Raw genomic sequence first — 24421 nt, forward strand, 5'->3', positions numbered from 1 at the left:
CTAGATATTTTTCTAAAAAAAAATGAAAATAGTGTAAAAATCTGTTTAGTAACTTCAAAGGAAATATGACAGTGTGTTTTGTATATAATCATAGAATAAAACTGTAAAGAATAAAATGGAAATTAAAAGAGTATATAATGATATTAAGGAGAAATATAATTGTCTTTAAGGAGCCAAAATTTCAGTAGCAGCATTGGAAGTATTCATGAGTAGTACTGAAGCCTAAAAGAAAAAACATAGTAATGTAGAAAGTAAATTTGGGAAGCTCTTAGAATATGCAGCTTAGTCAAGAGATGAAAGTAATAACAGGTATGATAATAGGTAAAAAAGACTGAGTAAAGAGTCATCTTAAGCATGGTAAGTCTCTTTGGGCAGAAACCAGACAATTCTATTATCAAAATGTCACTTCTCAGCAAAACCGCAGGCACTGACTCCCAATCACTGTGTCCTCTTCCTTTAAAACTGACCTTTAGATGGCATGAAATCAATAAATCTATAATCAGAATTTTCACTATAGAGGTCAGAAAAGGCAGTCATATATTAATACTGATTTATAGCAAAAATAAAGATGACTTGGTTGATCTTAAATACGACTCTGTCTGTCCTTTATGACCTTGAGAAAACCTACAGTCATCATAGGATTCACTTCATTTAAGTCTAAAACAGGGCTTGGTATGATGACTGTGGATGGTGTCAGGTAATGTATATGAATCCAGTTCAGTTCAACTAAAAATTATTAAACACCTAAAAGGTGTCAGGCACTGACCTGGGCACCACAGGATTACAATAAACTCGACATTGCTCTCACTCTCAAGTATCTTATGGTAAACTGAGGAACAACCTTCTAAAACCTCTTCCAGTGTTGACTATCTAGGATTAATTGCCATTGTATTGAAACATTTGAAAAATCAATGAGAAAAAGGTAATTTGATACATAGAAACCCAATATAAAAAAAAGACATTTCTGAACGTGAAAACTCTATAGATGCTTATGAAGATATCTGTTTTGAGTAATTCTCTTTTCACCTGATTACTTGGATCATCCCCATCTGATGTCTGCAGACTCTTCCAGCTCTTGGTATCCAGGATGGCTCTAAGGAGCCAACCTACCCAGTAACCCAAAACTACTCTCTTTAAGGGTACAAATTATTCATATTTTAAAAGTCTCCATGTTCGTATTTGTCTTTTATGGCATAACTGGAATTAGATAATGACGGGCTTCAGCAAAATCTGTTGCCCCACTGGCATGCAATACGCCAACAATGTATTGAAATGTACCATAGTTTCTGTAGTTCCAGAGATTTAGTTTACTCAAGTGTAGTTCCATGACGAAAATGAATATTTCAGGGATCCCATAGAAGCAAATATGTCTACTCCTTACAACTTGTCTCAGCAATTGTAGAGAAAAAATATTAGTCTTCTTATATATGTGTAACTTGATACAGGAGTTTGCCCATCAGTAATAACACCCCACAGAGGAACATAATAATTTAGTTCCTTTGTTAAGCTTTAAACAAATTGAATCATTTTCTTTCTTTGAATTGTTGAAAGAAGAAATAATGTCCTCTACTATATATATTTCATCTAAAACTATAAGGAAACATCAAGTCTACCCTCACAATTACGTCTGTTTTCAAATTAAAATGAGGGTCTGTGGCATCAAAGTACTAATTCATTTGCAGAAATAACTACATGCAGGACATTTTTTTTGAATCTGAAAATATAGACAAAATGTAACATTCCTGCTGTGAGGAAACCGAGTTTACCAGTGTGGGTCTCAAACATGGCTGGGCATAATTAGTCCAGGGAGATTTTTTAAAAATAGATTACCCTAGGAAAGTCATGGTTGAATTTAAAGCAGAACTGAGGTTTCTGCTTTTGGTATAGAAAGGAAAGTAGGTTTGAGGACATAAACTCATGTACATGCAACAATGTGTTCTCTTTCCATGGTTTGAACACTACTCTTTTGTTTCACAAACCTTGGAGAGTAGAAAGGGGTAGTTTGGTGAGAGCAAAATGCCAGACGTGTGTAACCCGCGCTGTCCAGCTCATTCACTGAGTTACGGGATCTTTAAACGATAAGAACTGACAAAATTGTCCCCAAATGTGAGAGCAGCAGTTGGAATTTCAAAGCAGGTAAGGACTGTGCAAGCAGGCTATTAGGCAAATTTGGCCAAAACAAAAACAAAGCAAAACACAAAAATAAAGTAGCAGATTTTCTATTCTCTACTTTTTACTTTCTTCTAACCTGTACCGAAGCAAAGTTTTATGGACTAAATTTTATGTAATTTTAAAAAGTTTTCTTTTTTTCTTGCAACTTTATTAAGGTATGATTGACTAATACAAACTGTATATATTTAAGGTATACAACTTGATGTTTATTTATTCATTTATTTATTTATTTATTTTTGGCTGTGTTGGGCCTTCGTTGCTGCGCGCGGGCTTTCTCTAGTTGCAGCGAGCAGGGGCTACTCTTCGTTGCGGTGTGTGGGCTTCTCATTGTGGTGTCTTCTCTTGTTGTGGAGCACGGGCTCTAGGTTCGAGGGCTTCAGTAGTTGTGGCGCATGGGCTCAGTAGTTGTGGCATGTGGGCTCTAGAGCGCAGGCTCAGTAGTTGTGGTGCATGGGCTTAGTTGCTCCGCGACATGTGGGATCTTCCCGTACCAGGGATCGAACCCGTGTCCCCTGCATTGGCAGGTGGATTCTCAACCACTGCGCCACCAGGGAAGTCCCCAACTTGATGTTTAGATACGCATATACATTATGAAGTAAGCACCACAATCAAAGTAATTAACATATCCATCACCTCACATAGTTACCATTTTCTTTTTTTTCTTTTGTGTGGTTGGCCTACCATCTTAGCAAATTTCAAGAATAACAATACAGTATTGTTAACTACAGTCACATCGCTGTACGTTAGATCCTCAGAATTTATTCATCTTGCATAACTGAATCTTTGTACCCTGAATCCCTCCTCCTCCAATAACCTAAGGAATCTCCCTCCAGGTCTGCTACTTATTAGCTATGGGAGCCTGGGATAGTTACTGAGGTCTCTGGGTTTAGTTTTTCCGGTGGTAAAGTGGAGATCATAAAAACAATTCAGAGAGTTGTTGTGAAGATTAAATAAAGTTGAACATTACAAACAGCCCAATGGGCAAATATTCAACACCCAATCAGTAATTAGGTATTGTGATTCTCATTATGGGGCTTTGATAAAAGTAATGCCAAACATATTGGTTGACTTGGGCAAGGCCATACAGTCTAGTGAATATCAATTCTCCTTCAATAAGAATAGAGACAAAACTTTTTAAGTGGTTTAACACTTTTAGGGAATTTATATCCCTTGTGATGCTCACAATGACTTTAGGAAGAAGGCGTAAGAGGAATTACCCTCTCAGTCTTATGGGTAATGACATGGCCACTTAGAGAAGTCAAGTGACTTGCCCACCATCTCAACCAGAGACAGAACTAAAGCTCTGATTTCTGGACGCCTAACCCCTCCCTTGTCAGACACTCCGTCTGACATACTGACAGGATGCTTCTCCACCTTGATGGTTGGTAGGGCCTCAGAGAGCATCACATCTGAACAGTACAGAGCAGCAAAGTCAATTAATCATCAGCCAGAAAAGATTATGGAGTACTTATGCTACACAAGGCCTTACTCACTTTTCTAATTAAGAGGTTTTATATTTTTTTTATAATTTTTGAATACAATAGCATCTTTGTGAAATTAAAACCTAAGGAGGGCAATATAAAAAATATTTTGTCATGGGGTGACAAAAGGAAAATTAAACAATTAGCAAAACTGGTCATGGCAGAAAACCAAGTGAGCATTCACACTCCTAGGAAAGAGGGGGAAACACATACAACTAATTAATATGTGTATTTTTTTCACTTACAAATTGAATATCATCAGACACTAGGTAGGTGCAAGCTACCTGCTTTAAGATGCTATTTGCAAGCACATGGCAGTGACAGGTTAATGGCTTGGGTACATAGCCCCAGTAATAAATGTTCAAGCTCATTAAAACTGGCACAGGTATTGACAGCACAAAGGAGTATGCCAAGGTGTTATCAACTGAAAGTGCAAAATGAGATCAGCTTTTAAATTATGTTTCAGAAACTCCATATGGCCAGTGAAAACAAAGACAGAAGAGTGTTATGTCATGTACTGGAGGTTCCTTGTGTGGAAAGGACAAGCAGAGGAATTTCTGTGAAAGCTGACACCGTTCCTTAGGAACTGTTTTAGACCAGAGTACCAACTGGTTTCTAACTAAACCAAAGAACTATTCAAACAGTGGGTTAAACCATGGTTTTCTGTTGACTTGGAGACAAAATGACAAAATCTTAGAACTAAAGTTGCACTCGGGGATCATCTTTTACAATTTTCTATCAATTATATGAATCCCACTAAGGTGTCCTTATCACATGATCACCCAACCTCTCTATATTATTAGCAAGGAATGGAGAAATCACTATTTTTTATTTAAACCAACCTAGCCAAAAGATGGAAAACTACACTTGTTACATGTGACATATTGTAGTTGAGCAGACATCCATCCCTGAGGGCTTTCATTTTAGGTGACTCTAAAGTCTACATGAAAACTCGAACCCCTTACTCACAGGATGGCTTTTCATATCCAGTGATGGTTTGGATAACACCTCCAATTCCTTCTTTCTCTAGGTCTGCCTTTCTTCAACCATATTTCAGGAATTCCGGCTCATAATTCTGGGTTTTAACCTCCTTGCATTTACTCTTAAAGGTAAGCTATATCATTCAGAATTAGCACAATTCCAGAAACGAGCTATGATCAGCATGGAATACTCCCCTCCAGCACATCTCCAACAACTGCTCTCCTTTTTCTCTCTGCTTCATTTAGATTTATTCCTTTCACTTTTCCAACCTTTAGCATTTCACACTCATATTTGTATCCTTGGATGAAGAATTACCATAACATGTTGGTAATCACTCACATGTTGATCATAATTACTTAGAGGTTCATTATACTATTCTTTTCACTTTTATGTATAACGGAAAAAGTTAAATTATGAAAGTTGTACAGTAAGTCCCCTACATATGAACGTGTTCTGTTTGAGAGCACATTCATAAGTCCAATTTGTTCGTAAGTCCAGCAGAGTTAGCCTAGGCACTCAACTAACACAATCAGCTATATAGTACTGTACTTTAATAGGTTTATAATACTTTTCCCAAAAATAATACATAAAAACAAACAAACACAAAAATAAAGAAAACATTTTTAATCTTACAGTATAGCACCTTGAAAAGTACAGTACAGTACCGGCTACATCACTATTGCTTTTACACTTGCTTCTGGACATCCTGGGCTTGAAATAAAGATACTATACTACTGTACTCTATACAGTACTGTACAGTAAAATACACAAAACCACAACCACTTGTAGCATGCACGTGACAATGTAAGCCAGACACGTGAACTAACTTACATGATTGGACATGCAAACGCACATTCACATCTTTGAAAGTTCACAACTTGAAGGTTCGTATGTAGGGGACTTATGTATAAAAAATGGCACAATCAGAATATCCTCTTCTCAGACCTTCCATACTGCCCAAAAGTCCCAATTCTCATTTGAAACAAGTCACAACTAATATTTTAACTCATAAATAGATGCATGGGGCATTAAGTCATTATCATTATTGATGATAAAAATGTGGCTTCTTACATGACAGCATAAACTGGATTATCAGCTTAACTCATGTCATTTAGCAAGTCTGTTAGAAATTGAAAAGGAGAATCAAGTTTTGAAAGTGATAGCAGAGAATTTTAAAATTCTACTACTACTATTACAAATAATAATAATAGCAAAACTTCCACTTAAACCAGGTAATATGAAGTTTAGAAGTATGCATTCTAGCTACATTGCCAATTGCTTTAGGGCCAGTTGTGCTACCACACATAAATTTGGTTAATTCCAAGTAAGAAAACTGGGGAGACCTCATGTGTCATTCAGTCAAACCCACTGATTAAGAACCCGGGGTCCAGCAGACTGATGGTGGTGAGGTTTTCCCAAGGTAAATATTCAGTTACTGAGCCAGGGCTCCTGAATCCCAGTGTAATACTCTGTTTTCTATTCCACATTAAATTTTAAATTCCACATTAAGTTCTGTGTGCATCTTATTTCAGAGTTCTTGTATAAATTGATTAGAGAAGTTTCACTTTTTCCTACATTAATTATACAGCTTATGCTTAATCTTATATCTGAAAACTATTTTCTCTGTGTTATGTATCTTTTCTTGATATTGTATTCCTTAAACTTATATTTGTTTACAGTTACTATGTTCATTGTTGACTGAGGTTAACAGTAGAATATGTGAACTTAACGTCTGAATCTGCCTCCTTCTAGCTGTGTAGACTTGAACAAGTCACCTATGTACTTTAAAGCTCAGTTCGTTAATTTATAAAATGAATATATCTCTACTTAAATTAGAGAACTAGAAACATTTGTATGATAAATTAAAAATGCAAGCACAGTTCCTAGCTACTATGAGATAACCTCCAAAGAACATAACTTTTATTATTGGCATTAATAATAAATTAATGAAAGCAGATATTACAACTTTTTTTTGCATCCCTGCAGTACTATATAAAAATAGTATTTAATTTTTATCAAGAACAAAAATAAAAGATAAATATAGAGAAGAAGTAGAATTAAACTGCTAGATATACTATTATGTGTACCTCTATGAGCACACATGAAACCAGACCACTGTGAACAGGATGGAACTAGATGCTTGTGCATGACATGACTTACTATAGAGAATCTTAGCCATTTAATGATAAACAGAATTATCTCGAGCAATTCTTCTAACTAAAGACTTTCTGAAATGTACTTACGTGCTTAATACTTGTTTACCCAATATAAAATAGTGGAATAGTTGATTATGTGTCCTCTAAAGGTCCCAATGGCCCATACAAACTGACTTCATGACCAACGTGATTAAGTAAAATTAGCCTTAGAAAGAAATGCACACCACCCCCCAACACACACACACACACACACACAAGCAGAAAACATGACTCAAGCAAAGCAAGTTGAATTAAAAGCTTAATGTGTAGTGTAAAATGTGACTTTATTATTATGGTTTGCTGCAAGACTTTTTTTTGAAACAGTTACAATCAATGACACAAAAATGATTACATCACCTAAAAATTCTAGTCAAATTCATATAGTCAGATATGAGTCAAAGGAAATCTTCCCTTATTATTATCTATCTTTCCCATAATATGTCTTTCCTTAAGCCATAGATGTGCTTTTATTGGTTTATAAACATTATTAAATGTTAGTTTAAGGACAACACAAAAAACTCACCTAAGACATTTTCTCTACTCTGATGTATCCTACCCAACACTGAACATGGAAAACCTGGATTCTGGCCAGAGCTAAGTACTGACTTTGAACTGGGAAGAAGTGCAGAAAAGCTCTTAGTGTCTCAACTTACTCATCTATAACACAAAATTAATGGCCACCCTACCTCCAAAACAAGGTTTTTCAAAGAAATGCAAATAAGTAACATATGTTGAAACATCCTAGAAAAGTAGAAAAGTAAATGTAAACATGAATTATTATAAACATATTAGGTGAAAGTCCCGTTACCGACATCTCCCATTCTAAGGAAGATAACACAGCTGGTAACCATCAGAGCAACTTCAAATTCTTCTGTTTTAAAATCATAATCTAATAATATGACTCTGCTAAAGGAGATCAAAGTATAACAAGTACAGTAAAGTAATAGTATTAATATTCTAAGCATATACTAATCTGAGTTGATTGACTTTTTTCACCATTAATTTTAAACACACACACACAGGCACACACAGAATATTACAGATACTCTTACATACTCTGCTAATTCCTAGGACTCTGTCATAATACTTCCTTGCTCTCCCAGTGATCTCCTCTTTCTTCTCCTAGGCTCATCTGACCTCTACACTGAGACTGAACTCCATCTTTTCCATAAAGATGACTCCAGTTATTCTTAGCTCAAACTGACCTCCAATGTCTTTTTTTGTCTTTTCTTCAGTAATAACCCAGGAGTTTATCACCGAATTGTTGTCTGATTATTTCAGGTATGTTATTTTCATCTAGTTTCTAAATTCCCTGGGTACCATAATCATATTTTATTCCTTTTAAACATGTCAGTGGTATATGTATATATTAGCCATAACTATTATCACATATAAGAGAAAACAGTATCAAATAAAGGAGAGGCAAAGAGAATAAAAGAGTTCCAAAAGCAGAATGTGCTGGTGTTGGGGAGAGAAGTGTGGAACAGATGTGTTTTGGCTTCTGGGGAAAAGGTTAATCAAACCTCATCATGGTCTGAATTGAGTATTTCTTGAAACTCTCAGATTACCTCTACTTTCCACCCCAGTCACGGCCTTTTGATGACTAACTTTACTTCTTCAAACTCTGTATACCAAAAAAAGGTACTGTGAACAATGAGGAACGTATTCATAATTTTCCTGAGCAAAAGAACTGTGTTCAGTCATCTTTATAAACTTTATATCTAGAAGAATGCTTGGCTATGCTCAATAAGTATATCTTGAAGGAATATTAGATGAATAAATTGATGGAAAGATAGATGCCAATGTCAAAGTTATCTATTAATCTTTATTTGTGTTGACAAACCCAGTTCCTGGGCCAACAAAGCCAACACCAACCATGATTGTGTGGAATGCACTGTAAGTACACAGTCTGTTTTACTGCAAACCTTTTAAATGTCAACGGATCCTACCTGGAATATACAAAACTCTGTGCAGGGCATGTAATAGGAATTCAATAATGCTTGCTGACGAATCTAAGCATAACTGTTTCATACCACTCACGCAGACATTTTTTCCTTTTAAAAATCAAAATATAGTTTTCTAATTTAAAAAGTCAGTTGTGGGCTTCCCTGGTGGCACAGTGGTTAAGAATCCGCTTGCCAATGCAGGGGACACGGGTTCGAGCCCTGGTCTGGGAAGATCCCACATGCCACAGAGCAACTAAGCCCGTGTGCCACTACTGAGCCTGCACTCTAGAGCCCGTGAGCCACAACTACTGAGCCCACGTGCCACAACTACTGAGCCCACGTGCCCCAACCACTGAAGCCTGTGCGCCTAGAGCCTGTGCTCCGCAACAAGAGAAGCCACCACAATGAGAAGCCCGCACACCACAACGAAAAGTAGCCCCCGCTCGCCACAACTAGAGAAAGCCCGTGTGCAGCAATGAAGACCCAACGCAGACAAAAATAAAGAAATTAAAACAAATAAATTTATTTAAAAAAAAAAGGTTGTAACATAAAAGTTTAGCTCTCATAATCTAAAATTTGGTTTATATTTCTAACTCCCTTTAAATACTCTTAAGTAATCATTGTATTTCTAAAACAGAAATATTATTTTCCTAAATTTTTCCCCCGAAATACTAACACTGGATTTTATGAGTAAATCCTTTTACCTACTCCCTCTTTACATTTAGTATAAATATAGTCATTTTAACATAAGCTGGAATCTTAAAAATATTTTCTTAAAAAACTATTTAGATTTAAATTTCAAACAAAAGTATGAATATTTGCAGTGGTATGTAAGGTTACCATAGTTTGATTTTTTTATACTAAATATTTTTATTTTGTTTTTGATTTCAAGTGCTTTTAGTATAGATTAATTTAAACTTTGGTTAAAATATATGGAGCATGTAAATCATTTAGCAATAAAGAGAACATTTTTGGTAATCTGCAGAAAAGTAAATATGCTTTAACGATATACTTCTGTAAGCACTTCTTTAGTTTTGGCAGGAAATGATCTACTCTTGATAGTAAGATACTTTGACATACATTACTTTAAAAAAGAAGATCAGCCATGATAACAATTAATTATATTTTTAACCTAATTTTCAATTCTTTGAGCTGTGAGTCAGGAAATACAGATGTCATAATTTCAATAACCTTCTATGTGTTTGCATTACTGGGAGGGGGAAAAAAAAACAGTAAACTACAGGGAATATTCTGTCTCAACAAACAAGGAGTAAGAGTGCTATTATAAGAATCTGTGCCTCTTAAGAGAGTCCAGCACTGCTCTGAGAACATTTTTATTTTAAGGAGAATTTAGTAGATTTTTACATGTTATAAACATAACAACATAAACAAAAAGATAAAAAATTTAAAATGTTAAATCAATCATAGAAAATTATTTAATATGTTAGCATATTTAATTCTGATATCACTTTTGTTGCATCTACAAGTGTGTGATACAATTGGGAATGTACTATGCATATTATTCTGTATTCTACCCTTTCCACTTAATATTTTATTCCAAGCATGTGCTAATGTCATTATTTTTTTTCAAAAGATCAGTTTCAATGGCTGTATAATATTCCATTAAATGGATGTAAAATAATTTATCTAACCACATACCTATTTTTGCACATTTACTCTCTACTCAATATTTTGTCCTTATAAATTATGTTTCAATAAAAATATAAATTACCCTCAAAACCTCATAGTCATGAATTCAATTCTACTTTTTTAAACTATCAGCTTGGTTGATGGTTATAAAAAATTAGGGAAAAAAATAAAAATAAGTTAAAAGAGTTAAAATTCTGACCCAGAGCTGGGAGTGATGATGCTGTCAGAAGTGTAGCTCCCTGCACACAAAGAAATCCAACAGTTTCTGCAACACAACCAAATTGAACTGATGGATGGAAGCCTTTGCATGATAAAACAGTGCCAAACCAAAAAATAACAAATTAGATTCATTTGTCCCATTTCCCTAATTATGGGTAAATATTATTGATATTATTTCAGTACTTTGTTTTATATTTCATGAAGATTACAACAATGGCTTATCACTTCCTATTCAATATCCTGGATATAATTCATCAGGATGAGGCTCCCAGGGCATTTATAAAGAATCATCAGGTGCCCAGAGCATCTCTAAAAGCTGTTGTCAGAGTAACATTCTAATAACCATTCTAAGATCTATTCAGCTCCAGATTTTTGCTTTTTATTTATGTTTTCTTAACTTTTATTTTCTGCCTTTACCTTTTTATCTTTACTTTTTGAACATTTTTGCTTATTTAATTTTCACTGTGCTTTTGCCTACAGGAACTATTATCCCCACTTTAGATGAAGAAACCAAGCCTCAGAAGACTTTAAAAAATTGCTGCAAGACTCTGGTTTGTCTCTGTTTAAGGACTATTCCTATTTCAATATGTCATACTGTAACACATCGTTTGAAAGATAACAGGTTTAAATATCTATTTTTGAATATCATATGGTAGATGAGTTCAGTTGTCTCCAACATTGTCTGATAAAATTAAGATTATATCTAAGGGGGAGAACCTTCAAGATGGCGGAGGAGTAAGAAGTGAAGATCCCCTTCCTCCCCACAAATACATCAAAAATACATCTACTGTCCCAAAGAAAGAAAACTACAGGCCAATATCACTGATGAACATAGATGCAAAAATCCTCAACAAAATACTAGCAAACAGAATCCAACAGCACATTAAAAGGATCATACACCATGATCAAGTGGGGTTTACCCCAGGAATGCAAGGATTCTTCAATATACGCAAATCAATCAATGCGATACACCATATTAACAAATTGAAGGAGAAAAACCATATGATCATCTCAATACATGCAGAGACAGTTTTCGACAAAATTCAACACCCATTTATGATAAAAACCCTCCAGAAAGTAGGCATAGAGGGAACTTACCTCAACATAATAAAGGCCATATATGACAAACCCACAGCCAACATTGTCCTCAATGGTGAATAACAGAAACCATTTCCACTAAGATCAGGAACAAGACAAGGTTGCCCACTCTTACCACTATTATTCAACATAGTTTTGGAAGTTTTAACCACAGCAATCAGAGAAGAAGAAGAAATAAATAGAATCCAAATCGGAAAAGAAGAAGTAAAGCTGTCACTGTTTGCAGATGGCATGATACTATACATAGAGAATCCTACAGATGCTACCAGAAAACTACTAGAGCTAATCAATGAATTTGGTAAACTAGCAGGATACAAAATTAATGCACAGAAATTTCTTGCATTCCTATACACTAATGATGAAAAATCTGAAAGTGAAATTAAGAAAACACTCCCATTTACCATTGAAACAAAAAGAATAAAATACCTAGGAATAAACCTACGTAAGGAGACAAAAGACCTGTATGCAGAAAATTATAAGACACTGATGAAAGAAATTAATGATGATACAAACAGATGGAGATACAAACCATGTTCTTGGATTGGAAGAATCAACATTGTAAAAATGACTATACTACTGAAAGCAATCTACAGATTCAATGCAATCCCTATCAAACTACCACTGGCATTTATCACAGAACTAGAACAAAATATTTCACAATTTGTATGGAAACACAAAAGACCCCGAATAGCCATAGTAATCTTGAGAAAGAAAAATGGAGCTGGAGGAATCAGGCTTCCTGACTTCAGACTATACTACAAAACTACAGTAATCAAGACAGTATGGTACTGGCACAAAGAACAGAAATATAGATCAATGGAACAGGACAGAAAGCCCAGAGATAAACCCACACACATATGGTCACCTTATCTTTGATAAAGGAGGAAAGAATGGAGAAATGGAGCCTTTTACAATGGAGAAAAGACAGCTTCTTCAATAAGTGGTGCTGGGAAAACTGGACAGTTACATGTAAAAGAATGAAATTAGAACACTCCCTAACACCATACACATAAATAAACTCAAAATGGATTAAAGACCTAAATGTAAGGCCTGACACTATCAAACTCTTAGAGGAAAACATAGGCAGAACACTCTATGACATAGATCACAGTAAGACACTTTTGGACCCACCACCTAGAGAAAGGGAAATAAAAACAAAAATAAACAAATGGGACCCAATGAAACTTAAATGCTTTTTCACAGCAAAGGAAAACATAAACAAGACGAAGACAACCCTCAGAATGGGAGAGAAAATTTAGAAACGAAGCAACTGACAAAGGATTAATCTCAAAAATATAGAAGCAGCTCATGCAGCTCAATATCAAAAAAACAAACAACCCAATCCAAAAATGGGCAGCGGACCTAAATAGACATTTCTCCAAAGAAGATATACAGATTGCCAACAAACACATGAAAGAATGCTCAACATCACTAATCATTAGAGAAATGCAAATCAAAACTAAAATGAGGTATCCCCTCACACCGGTCAGAATGGCCATCATCAAAAAGTCTACAAACAATAAATGCTGGAGAGGGTGTGGAGAAAAGGGAACCCTCTTGCACTGTTGGTGGGAATGTAAATTGATACAGCCACTATGGAGAACAGTATGGAGGTTCCTTAAAAAACTAAAAATAGAACTACCATACGACCCAGCAATCCCACTACTGGGCATATACCTGGAGAAAACCATAATTCAAAAAGAGTCATGTACCACAATGTTTACTGCAACACTATTTACAGTAGCCAGGATATGGAAGCAACCTAAATGTCCATCGATAGATGAATGGGTAAAGGAGATGTGGCACATATATACAATGGAATATTACTCAGCCATGAAAAGAAATGAAACTGAGTTATTTGTAGTGAGGTGGGTGGACCTAGAGTCTGTCATACAGAGTGAAGTAAGTCAGAAAGAGAAAAACAAATACCGTATGCTAACACGTATATATAGAATCTAAAAAAAAAAAAAAAAAAGTGGTTCTGAAGAACCTAGGGGCAGGACAGGAGTACAGACACAGACATAGAGAATGGACTTGAGGACATGGGGAGGGGGAAGGGTAAGCTGGGACGAAGTGAGAGAGTGGCATGGATGTATATACACTACCAAATGTAAAATAGCTAGCTAGTGGGAAGCAGCTGCATAGCACAGGGAGATCAGCTCGGTGCTTTGTGACCACCTAGATAGGGAGAGTGGGAGGGAGATGCAAGAGGGAGGGGATATGGGGATATATGTATATGTATAGCTGATTTACTTTGTGATACAGCAGAAACTAACACACCATTGTAAAGCAAATATACTCCCATAAAGATGTTAAAAAAAAAATTATATCCAGGGCTTCACATGTGATCATTCGTCCCAGCTAGACACTTTCAAAAAAATAAATAAATAAATAACCGTGCAACAACTCACATGCGTGATGGACATTGGGAAGGACAAGTTTGTATTGATCAGAGAAAAATCTATGCACACCCTGAGGAAAAGAACTGAAATGAAACCTCTACCTATTGTGGATCAAGTGGGCCCTCCTGAATATATCAAAGAAATATAATCGTTTATCTCATTATGCTAACCGAACTATTTTGAGTTTTAATTGGATCCAGACAGTGTGCTAATTGCTGGGGTGACTCAAACATAAATATGACACGAGTCCTATTCCTCAGGGTTTACTGTCTCTTGGAACCGAGCTGCTCTAAGAGCCATGTTGGGAGACTACACCCAGTTGGGAAGTGATGGCCACTGGTCCACAGTGCGATAAGTTGAGCGGAGGGTAAGCATTTAGATGCTTTCGTAGCAATTTGACAGTGCCGCCAGATCCAAATGCATGGTAAGTGGCCTAATTTAACTGAGCAGGTGAGCCCACGGGTGAGCCAGCAACAGACTATTCACAGAAGAGCCTCATTACAGGATGTTGTGATTCAACCTTAGTCTTTCCAGTACACCCCAGATGGACTTAAAATCCAAAGTATATTTTTTGATGAAAAGATACATGATTTATCATCTACAGAATAAATTTTGAAATTAGCCAGTGGTAAAGAGTTGAAGATAACGTTTAAAAATACAGGATCACTTTATTCATTCTGTATAAAAGCTTAAAATGAACATCCTGAGATTGTTAAAATGGCTTTAAAATCTCCTTGCATTACCATCATCCTTATTTTGGAGCCTGATTTCTTCTCTCCAATAATATTATTAAAACAAAAATAGAGACAGTCTAAACATACATTATCCCCTAAGAGTGGTGTCGTTGTCAATCTAACCTAGGTTAGTTAACAAGAAGGAAGCAAGTTCATTTCCTACATTAAAACCTCTGAATATTGATATGCCAGTTCCTGTTCAAAACCTGAGAATTGTCATTTAATGTGAATAATCGCTATTTCTCTCAATATTTGTTTAATTCTCATTTAGCAATAACAAAAAGTTATGAATATAATAGCAATCCTATTAGTCGCCTGTATATCCTCTCTCAAACAAAGTAATATATGAAATTCCTCTTTTATTCCAATGTTATGTTGGTACTTATTACATATTTTTGCAATGTAATTTTAAAACAGTTAATTATAATGAGCTAAATTTGGGGGCTGTATTTGTAATATTTATTTATTTTATTTTTCTAATAATTGATTTTATTGTATTTTTCAAAAACATTGATTCATGCCAAATAGGAAATACAAACAAGTATTAAATTTTAAAACAGTGGTCTTTCACAATAGTTTTAGAAGCACTGTCTTAGAGGAGATTAGACATGTTATAATTATAATCAAGGAAGAAATTTCTATGTGAGAGAATCAACCTCTGGGGTTTAGAGGAAGATGATACTCCTCACTGCTGGCAGGAAAAAGAACTTTGCACCTGGGAATGAAGTTTCCAGTGGGACAGAATTGGGGCTGTCAGATTGGGGAGGGGGAGCCCGGGAGAGAAAGTAGTGTTGGCAAAGGCACAGAGTCAAAAGAGCTTTTGAGCCTTATGAAGAATATCAAGCAGTTCAATACCCCTGAAACATAATGTAAAGTAGAATAGCAGGATAGAGGCCAAGCTTGATTCTGAGAGGTCTGGAATTCAAAGGGAGGAGTTTGGGATTTTTTCAATTGGCAAAGGGGTTCCTCTGATGGTTGTTGAGAAGTGTGTTTACAGTTTTTAGCTGGGCCTTATAAAGTTGTATTTGGCAGGAGACTGCTGGAGGATTGGAGACCCATGAAACTAAATAAGGAGTTTGGTATTAACATATATATGCTGTTATATATAAAACAGATAATCAACAAGGACCTACTGTATAATAGCACAGGGAACTCTACCCAATATTCTGTAATAACCTAAATGGGGAAAGAATCTGAAAAAGAATGGATATATGTCTATGTATAACTAAATCACTTTGCTGTATACCTGAAACTAACACAACATTGTAAATCAACTATACTCCAATATAAAATAAAAATTAAATTAAAAAAAGAAAAAATAGTTACAAAATCACATAAACATACATATTTATCGAAAAAAAATCAGGAGAAAATGAATAAGCAAAAAGAAAAAAAATATATCAGGTCAAAATCCAGCCATCTGGAAACACTCACTGGTATACAGTAGAGACAGTGTGAATCACATACTATCAACTCTATTTTAAAGACACCTTTGTTTACTTTTTATACCATAAACATGTAAATATGCTTATACATTTTTTTAGTGACTGCATAAGTTACCATTATATGGATGTCCTTGGGGGAGATGACATGATTGCAATATTCAACATGAAATGATTAGTCACTGTGAGATCTGTACCCATGAGATTGTCAAAGAGGTAGTTAATGCATGTGTTAAAGATGTGGAATGGCATCTCAGAGTGAAACACTGGGAGAAGGAGGCTTTTATACTTCAACATAGTGATTAAAGCAGGCTCCACCTCTTATCAGCTGTGTTTTTGGATAAGTGTTTTGCTTTAGCCTCAGTTTTCTGGGGTTCATCATTATAACTTCATGCTATCTATGAAATATGTCTACAAAGCATCCAGCACAAAGCCTAGCGTAGAAGGCACTCAATTAGTATTAGATTTTTCTTTGATGATTGATAGGTCCTCAAATGTACGTGGGGAGATGAATAATGTTAAAGAAGATGGATTTCTGAGTTTCAAGGTGACATAACTACGAAGAAGATGCTATAAAAATGGAGATTTGAAGGATCTGAGCAGATTTGGTGGAAGGCAGTTGTTACGCTAACCATGAACACGAGCACCCATCCAAGGCTGCATTGACATTCACAGATGTATTATTTGAGAAGCAGCATCATGAATGACATTGCTACACTTCAGCCTACACATGTCAGGGCCATCTAGACGCCCTCCTTCTCCTTGACCAGTAATGCATTAAATGCTCCTATGGTGACCTCCAAGAACTAAATGAAGCTTCCAAATGAGCTTAGGTTAGACTCCTTCAAGCCACTTATATACTATAGAAACCTGGTGAGACATGTGATGAGAATAAATAAGAAGCTCACATTTTACATTTAGATATAATCTGTGACAATGAAGCCAGGGTTACACACTGTATGTATAGTCCCCACTGTATTATCTGGCTTCATGAGGAATACGTAAATAGGCCAAGTACCTAGTGATTGCCAGAAAGGTGATCTGGATTGGATAAAGGAAAAAATAAGCACAAATCTATCCCCCTGCTCGAAAAGCAACCCAGTGCACACAATCTACTGACAGTGAGTCAATTCTTTCAGTGGTATTTATAAAGACCACATGGCTCTAAGAGCTTAGATTTTGTTTAATTCTGTTTAAAAGGTTGTTTTATGTCAAGTTCTTTTATAAATATATTTGATCTTAGGTTTTATTTATAGTATGATAATAACACTGCAGCTTTGTCCCAGGATATATTTTCAAAATCAGCTTTACCAATGATTGGTAAAGAAATTATGAAAAAAAATGATTAAAACGATTAACTCCAAATAATTTTATTTTGATATCTTGTGAAGCATTAGAGTAGAATGCACGCCCTAGATATTGAAATGTGGCTTAATTTAGTATGCAGTTCACTGCTTAAACACCGCTCCAGTCCTTTGGTACTTCGATATCAAAGTGTCAGTTACACACGGGAGTAAATGCCTCTTTAAATAGTTCAAGCTAACCTGAGAAGGGGGACAAGACCCATGATTTTTTTCTTGCTTCCCAAAGTCAAAAACTGCACAAATTTCTACAGTTTGGTCAAAATCATGATGAATAAAACAGAATATTATTCAGCATTTCAAATCTAATGACTCAAATTTTTTTGGTCATCTCTTTCAATAGAAAATACTTGCTAACAAGTAAAAAGATGACTTGCAAAATTACAATGGCACATTAGGAGAATGATTTGTGGGAGATCCACGTATTAGAGCAATCCTAGGTAATTCCGTACCTTTTTTTAAATTTAGTAATAGTACTCATCTGAAATAAATCATAGTGTACCTCTGAAATAATCATAGTGCAAAGGCAACAATAAGGCAAGACCCAAATTTATGAACAATTCAAAATGAAAATATACAAATAGATTAATAAAACTGCTATCTTGTTTTCTCTATTTGTAACATCATCAGCATGATAATACTTACCTTGCAATCAATTTCAACTGAAACCTGAGTTTACAGAAAAATAAAACTGAACTTCTGTTAAATGATTTCATTCATTTATTCAAAAAAACCAAATCTTAAGTGCTTGCTGCTCTCCAGAAACTGTATCAGTGCTAGGCAAACAAGTATGATTTGGCTCCTGCCCTCATGAATTAAGTTACATTCTTTTTATAGCTTCCATAAATAAACATTTAATTTGCAGGCATAAATGTATTTAATTAGGATGTTAGAGAAGAAAGGATGGACTGTAAGTGAGACGTTATTCATTAGATACAAAGGCAAAGCTCTTCTTAGCTATCAAACATGTAACCTACTCTAGGCCTTGAAAACAAGCAAAGATATTATGTCTAAATAAAATGAAGGGCAAAGATTAACAGCTATCTAACCATGGTGATTAGTATGGTCAGGCAAATTGTAATATTCCAGAAATGAAAACCTGACTTCCTTTTCACCAACACATTTCTTATAACTGGACTACCCAATAACTCCCCCTACCACCTCCCACAAAGACAAGCCAAAGTCCATGGAGCCACTCATTGGTTTTGATTGATTGATTGACTGATTATATTTGTAATCTAAATTCTTTTTAAAACTTTTTGAAAATAGCAAAATCAGAAATAACCTAAGGAAAGCTGAGGTGATTTCTTTGCCAAGCCACAAAAAGCAAAAATGCAATGTGCTCCCATGCCCCTTCTGTCATTTCAACTTTGTAGAGTCAACTTTGTAGACTCTCAGACTGGAGAGTCTCCCTAGTTTGTGGCATTTAAACTTAAAAAGAAAAGCCACAAAGAGAGAGAAGAAAATTAATCTGATTGCCAAATTTGAATCACTTATATGTATGCTCCCAAAATCTATACTTCTACACCAAGGAGAATCACCCAGAGAAATGCTAGAGATGTAACACGTGTTTGCAGTCACATAACTAATGATTCATGAGGGAAGAGCAGATACAGAGCAGTGAATCTAATGTTTGGGGGATAATTTTATTGATGACCTACCTTAGGAATTAGTTTTCTCTCACATGAGCCAAGGTATAAATTTCTGATTAAATGGTATCTGTAATCATTGAAGCATAATGTCAATTAAAATAACCACTGGTGGTCAACCAGTGGTCAACAAAACCACTATTTAATTTTAATTATACAGAACTTGAAATAAATATAACGTATAAGAACGTATACACATACCATTGATCCATCGAGCTTCTGGATCATGAAGCACAAATTCTTTCCTGAAGAGGTCTTCTAAAGACAATCTGGTTTCTGATGAATTTGTGAGTTCATCTAAAATAAAGTAAATTTTAGGTTAGACACATTCTCCAAAGAAGACATACAGATGGCCAAGAGGCATATGAAAAGATGTTCAACATTGCTAATTATTAGAGAAATACAAATCAAAACTACAGTGAGATATCACCTCACACCAGTCAAAATGGCTATCATCAAAAAATCCACAAACAATAAATGCTGGAGATTGTGTGGAGAGAAGGGAACCCTCCTACACTGTTGGTGGGAATGTAAATTGGTACAGCCACTATGGAGAACAGTAAGGAGGTTCCTTAAAAAACTAAAAATAGAGCTACCATATGACTCTGCAATCCCACTCTTGGGCATATATCTGGAGAAAAACATAGTCTGAAAGAATACATGCAGCCCAATGTTCATTGCAGCACTGTTTACAATAGCAACCTAAATGTCCATCGACAGAGGAACAGATAAAGGAGATGTGGTACATATATACAATGGAATATTACTCAGCCATTAAAAAGAATGAAATAATGCCACTTGCAGCAACATGGAAGGACCTAGAGATTGTCATACTGAGTGAAGTAAGTCAGACAGAGAAAGAGAAATATCGTATGATATCCCTTATATGTGGAATCTAAAAATAAATGATACAAATGAATTTATTTACAAAACAGAAACAGACTCACAGACTTAGAGAATGAACTTATGGTTATCAAGAGGGAAGGATGGGGGGAAGGGATAATTAGGGAGTTTGGGATTGACATGTACACACTGCTATATTTTAAATGGATAACCAAGAAGGACCTACTGTATAGCACAGGGAACTCTGCTCAATGTTATGTGGAAGCCTGGATGGGAGGGGAGTTTGGGGGAGAATGGATACACGTATATGTATGGCTGAGTTCCTCTAGTGTGCACCTGAAACTATCATCAACATTGTTAATTGGCTATACTCCAATATAAAATAAAAAGTTTTAAAAAGTCTTAAAAAAAACTAATGAACTATACTATTTGGACTACTTTGCTTTAAAAATATGTTAACTAGGTGGCAATATAAAGTGGAAATTTTAATGGTTTTTGGCATTAGAAGTCTGTCTGTTCCATGATACTTTTCAATACATTAAATTATTTTCAATATTAAAATTGTCTTGAGCTACCACAAATTTAAGAGATCAATCCCTTGTTATGTAGTGATATATAATATGAAAGCAGTTAATAATTTCTATTGTGCATTGTGCCCCAAAGCATACATTTTTCACTGTTTAACCATAATCCAGCCCAACACTTTCCAAAATCACTTCAACATATTCTCTCTAATGATAAATTTACAGTTTTGTTGTAAACACCAAAGATGAAGAGGTAAAGGTCCCAAACAAATATGGTCAATAAAACTTCCCAACTTGAAAGGAAGTTCACCAAATAAACAGAATAAATACCAAAATTCCACAAATAATTACCACCCAACAAATACTAAGTGGACTTAGGAGTTAAATGTAAAAACTCAATATAATGCCAGAATATGAATGAAAAGCACATTTTTATATTAGCCCCTGATACATAAACTAGGTGTACTTCCCTTTTAAATCCCAAAATCTAAGAAATGGAAGGACAACACAGTTTAAGTACCAAAATTAAGCATAGCAAACATACTTTTAGATGAAAGAGGCTACAGATAAGTTTGTGATATTTCATTTTCTTTGCAAAATAATATCATTGTTTATTTACTGTATAAAATCGTCTTTGTGACCTTTCAGCTGTGACCTTAACTCTGGCTGAAAATAAAATGTCAACAATATATGCTAACCTCATTAGATATTGTTTGTTTTTTAAAAGTTCAGTACTTATTGCAGCAAGAGCCTTGTTTCTTCCAGCTGAAAAGTGGGGGCAAAGAATCAATAACTTCAAATGCACTTTCTTTCAACATGAATCAACCATGTAGTTAACCCACAAAATAATTGTTCAGAAACAACTGAAAAAAATATAACAAGTGGAACTAGTGCGAATTGTTTGACCCAAGACTAGCATAAGATGTGATTATATATAGATTTGCAAAACAAAATGCTCCATTTGACAGTCCGACACAACAAAATTTAAATTTACCTTATTCATTCAACAAATAGTAGGGCTCTTAATTTTCAAGGTGTTAAGTGAAGTATTGTAAGGTGCAGGAGACATATCTATGCCCTGCCCCGAGGGGTTCACACAAAGCAAGAAAGAATATGATGGATGTCAGAATGAGGATACAGAGTACTGTATGAGCTCAGAGAAAGGAAGGAAAATATCTTGCAAAAACAATCAGAAAAGGCTTCAGTGAAAAATATAATGGCCAACTATCATCCATTGCTGGTGGGAATGAAAAATGGTACAGATACTTGGAAGACAGGTTAGTGGTTTCTTAAAAAACTAAACATATAATCTAACAGTTGTGCTCCCTGGTATTTACCCAAATGAGCTGAAAACTTACAGCCACACAAAAATCTGCACATGGATGTTTATAGTAGCTTTATCCATAATTGCCAAAATTTGGAAGCAACCAAGATGTCCTTCAGTAGGTGAATGGATAAACTGTGGTCCAGACATTGTGATACTATGAAGTGATAAAAAGAAACGCGCTATCAACCATGAAAAGACATGGAGGAACCTTAAATTATTAATTGAAACAAGCCAGTTTGAAAAGACTCCATACTGTATGATTCCAACTATGTAACATGCTGAAAAATGTAAACTATGGAGACTCTAAAGATACTAGTAGTTAGAATGGTAGATACATGTCATTATACTTTTGTCCAAATCCATAGGATGTACAACAGCAAGAGTGAACCCTAAAGTAAAATATGGACTTTGGATGATAATGATGTGTCAATGTAGGTTCATCAGTTGTAGTAAATATATCACATGTGGGATGTTGACAATGGGGGAGGTTTTACCCATGTGAAGGTAAGAGTAAATGGAAAATCCCTGTACCTTCTGTTCAATTTTTCTGTGAACATAACATTTCTCTTGAAAATAAAATCTATTCATTTTTATTTTTAAAAGTTAAATGACCTGGGCCTTACAGGTTTCAAAAGACAGAGAAAGGGAATGGCATGGACAAGTGAAGGGCTGAGAGCATTTTAGAAAAAAGAATGACTGCTTTTTGTTTGACACAGCAAAAAAGCTTTGATGCTAGAATTAATTTTCTGTCATAGGAGTTTGGGATTTTAATCAGATGAGCTAACTTTATCAGGATTTCAGAAATATATTTATTCTGTGAGATATCTCAATAAGACCAGATTTTGGTATAGACAAGTTTCACAATTTAAAGTTTCCTGAGATTATATAAATGCACCCTAATATGTCCAATACAATCCCTTTAATTCTTAGATGATTATATTTTACCATCTCTCTTTGATATGCATTTATTTAGTTGATCCAATGAAATTTATATAGGTAAAGGTAGGAGGTAGGAGTCTAACTTTCAGTGGGAAAGTAGATTATGATAGCTCAATCTATTAAATAAATGACCCTTATCAACTGAATTGAAAAATTAACTACATTTTTGCTCCTAGGTAAATTCCACATATTTTGTTTACTGTATCTTTTGGGCATATGTAAAACAAACAAACAAAAAAACACCTTGTAAGGCAAATGCAGCACACCATACAATCTTATTTTCAAATACTTTTTTCAAATATTATTTTGGCAATTCTCAAACGTCTGTTCTTTCATATGAGCTTAAAAATCATATTAAAATCCACCAGAATGGGAATCTTATTAAAATAGCATTATATATACACAGCGAATTGGAAAACTTTAAACTTTAGGTACATTAATTGTGTTTCATCTTCTATTTTTCATATAGATCCTTCACATTTCCTATTATATTTACTAGTAAGTATATATGGTTTGTTATTGTGAACAGAATATTTCCCATTGTTATTCTAAATGAATTTATACACACACACAGTTAATAATTATAATATTCACCATATCACACTTTCTTTAAAATGCCAATGGAAACTAAATCTTTTATTTTTCTACATATTCAATTCTATCATCTGAAAATACATTTTCTCTTTTTCCTAAAGTTTAAATTTATATGTATATATATTTATATGTATATCTGTGTGTGTATATATATGCATTTATATGTATATATGTGTGTATATATACATTTATATGTGTATATAGTATACACGCACATAATATATATATAAAATTTTCAGGTATTGCAGATTCACATGCAGTTGTAAGAAATAACACAGAAAGACAAATCCTTTATACACTTCCTCCAGTTTCCATCAATAACATATGATATCTTGCATAAACAATATCTCAAAAAGAAATTGACATTGATACCCTCCACCAACTTTATTCAGACGTCACCAGTTCTGCATGTATTCAGTTGGGTACATATGAGTATATGTGGCTGTCTTTAGTTCTATGCAATTGTATCAAATATGATGAGCACCTGTAAGGCAGAGAACAGTTCCATCACCAGAATCTCCTGTGTTGCCCTTTTATTGCCATAACCTCCCTCTGCAACCTTTGGCAACCACTAATCTATTTTCCATCTTTATGATTTTGTAATTTCCAGAGTGTTATGTAAATGGAATCATGCATTATGTAATATTTTGAGATTGGCAGAGATCCATCTTAGTTGTTGAGTGTATCAACACTCCATTCCTTTTTGTTGCTTGGTACTATTCCAGGGCATGAATGTATCAGTTTGTTAAACTATCCATCTGTTGAAGGAAATCTGGGTTATCATTTGTAGCTTGGGGTTATTATGAATAAAGCTGCTATGAACATTAATTATAGGTTTTTATGTGAACATAAATGTTCCTTTCT

The 24421-nt window shown here is 34.8% G+C and overlaps 1 protein-coding gene across 1 annotated transcript in view; it reads right to left on the bottom strand.

Moving 5' to 3' along the window:
* The window catches only part of DPP10 (dipeptidyl peptidase like 10), a 685728-nt gene that overhangs the window by 463558 nt on the left and 197749 nt on the right, over positions 1-24421 (bottom strand). The window contains exon 3 of the mRNA XM_061199257.1: positions 19532-19627. Within this exon, the coding sequence (XP_061055240.1) occupies positions 19532-19627 (96 nt within the window). The remainder of the gene's footprint in view (positions 1-19531; positions 19628-24421) is intronic.

This window comes from Eubalaena glacialis, chromosome 1, assembly GCF_028564815.1.
Source record: "Eubalaena glacialis isolate mEubGla1 chromosome 1, mEubGla1.1.hap2.+ XY, whole genome shotgun sequence".
NCBI classification, from domain to species: domain Eukaryota; kingdom Metazoa; phylum Chordata; class Mammalia; order Artiodactyla; family Balaenidae; genus Eubalaena; species Eubalaena glacialis.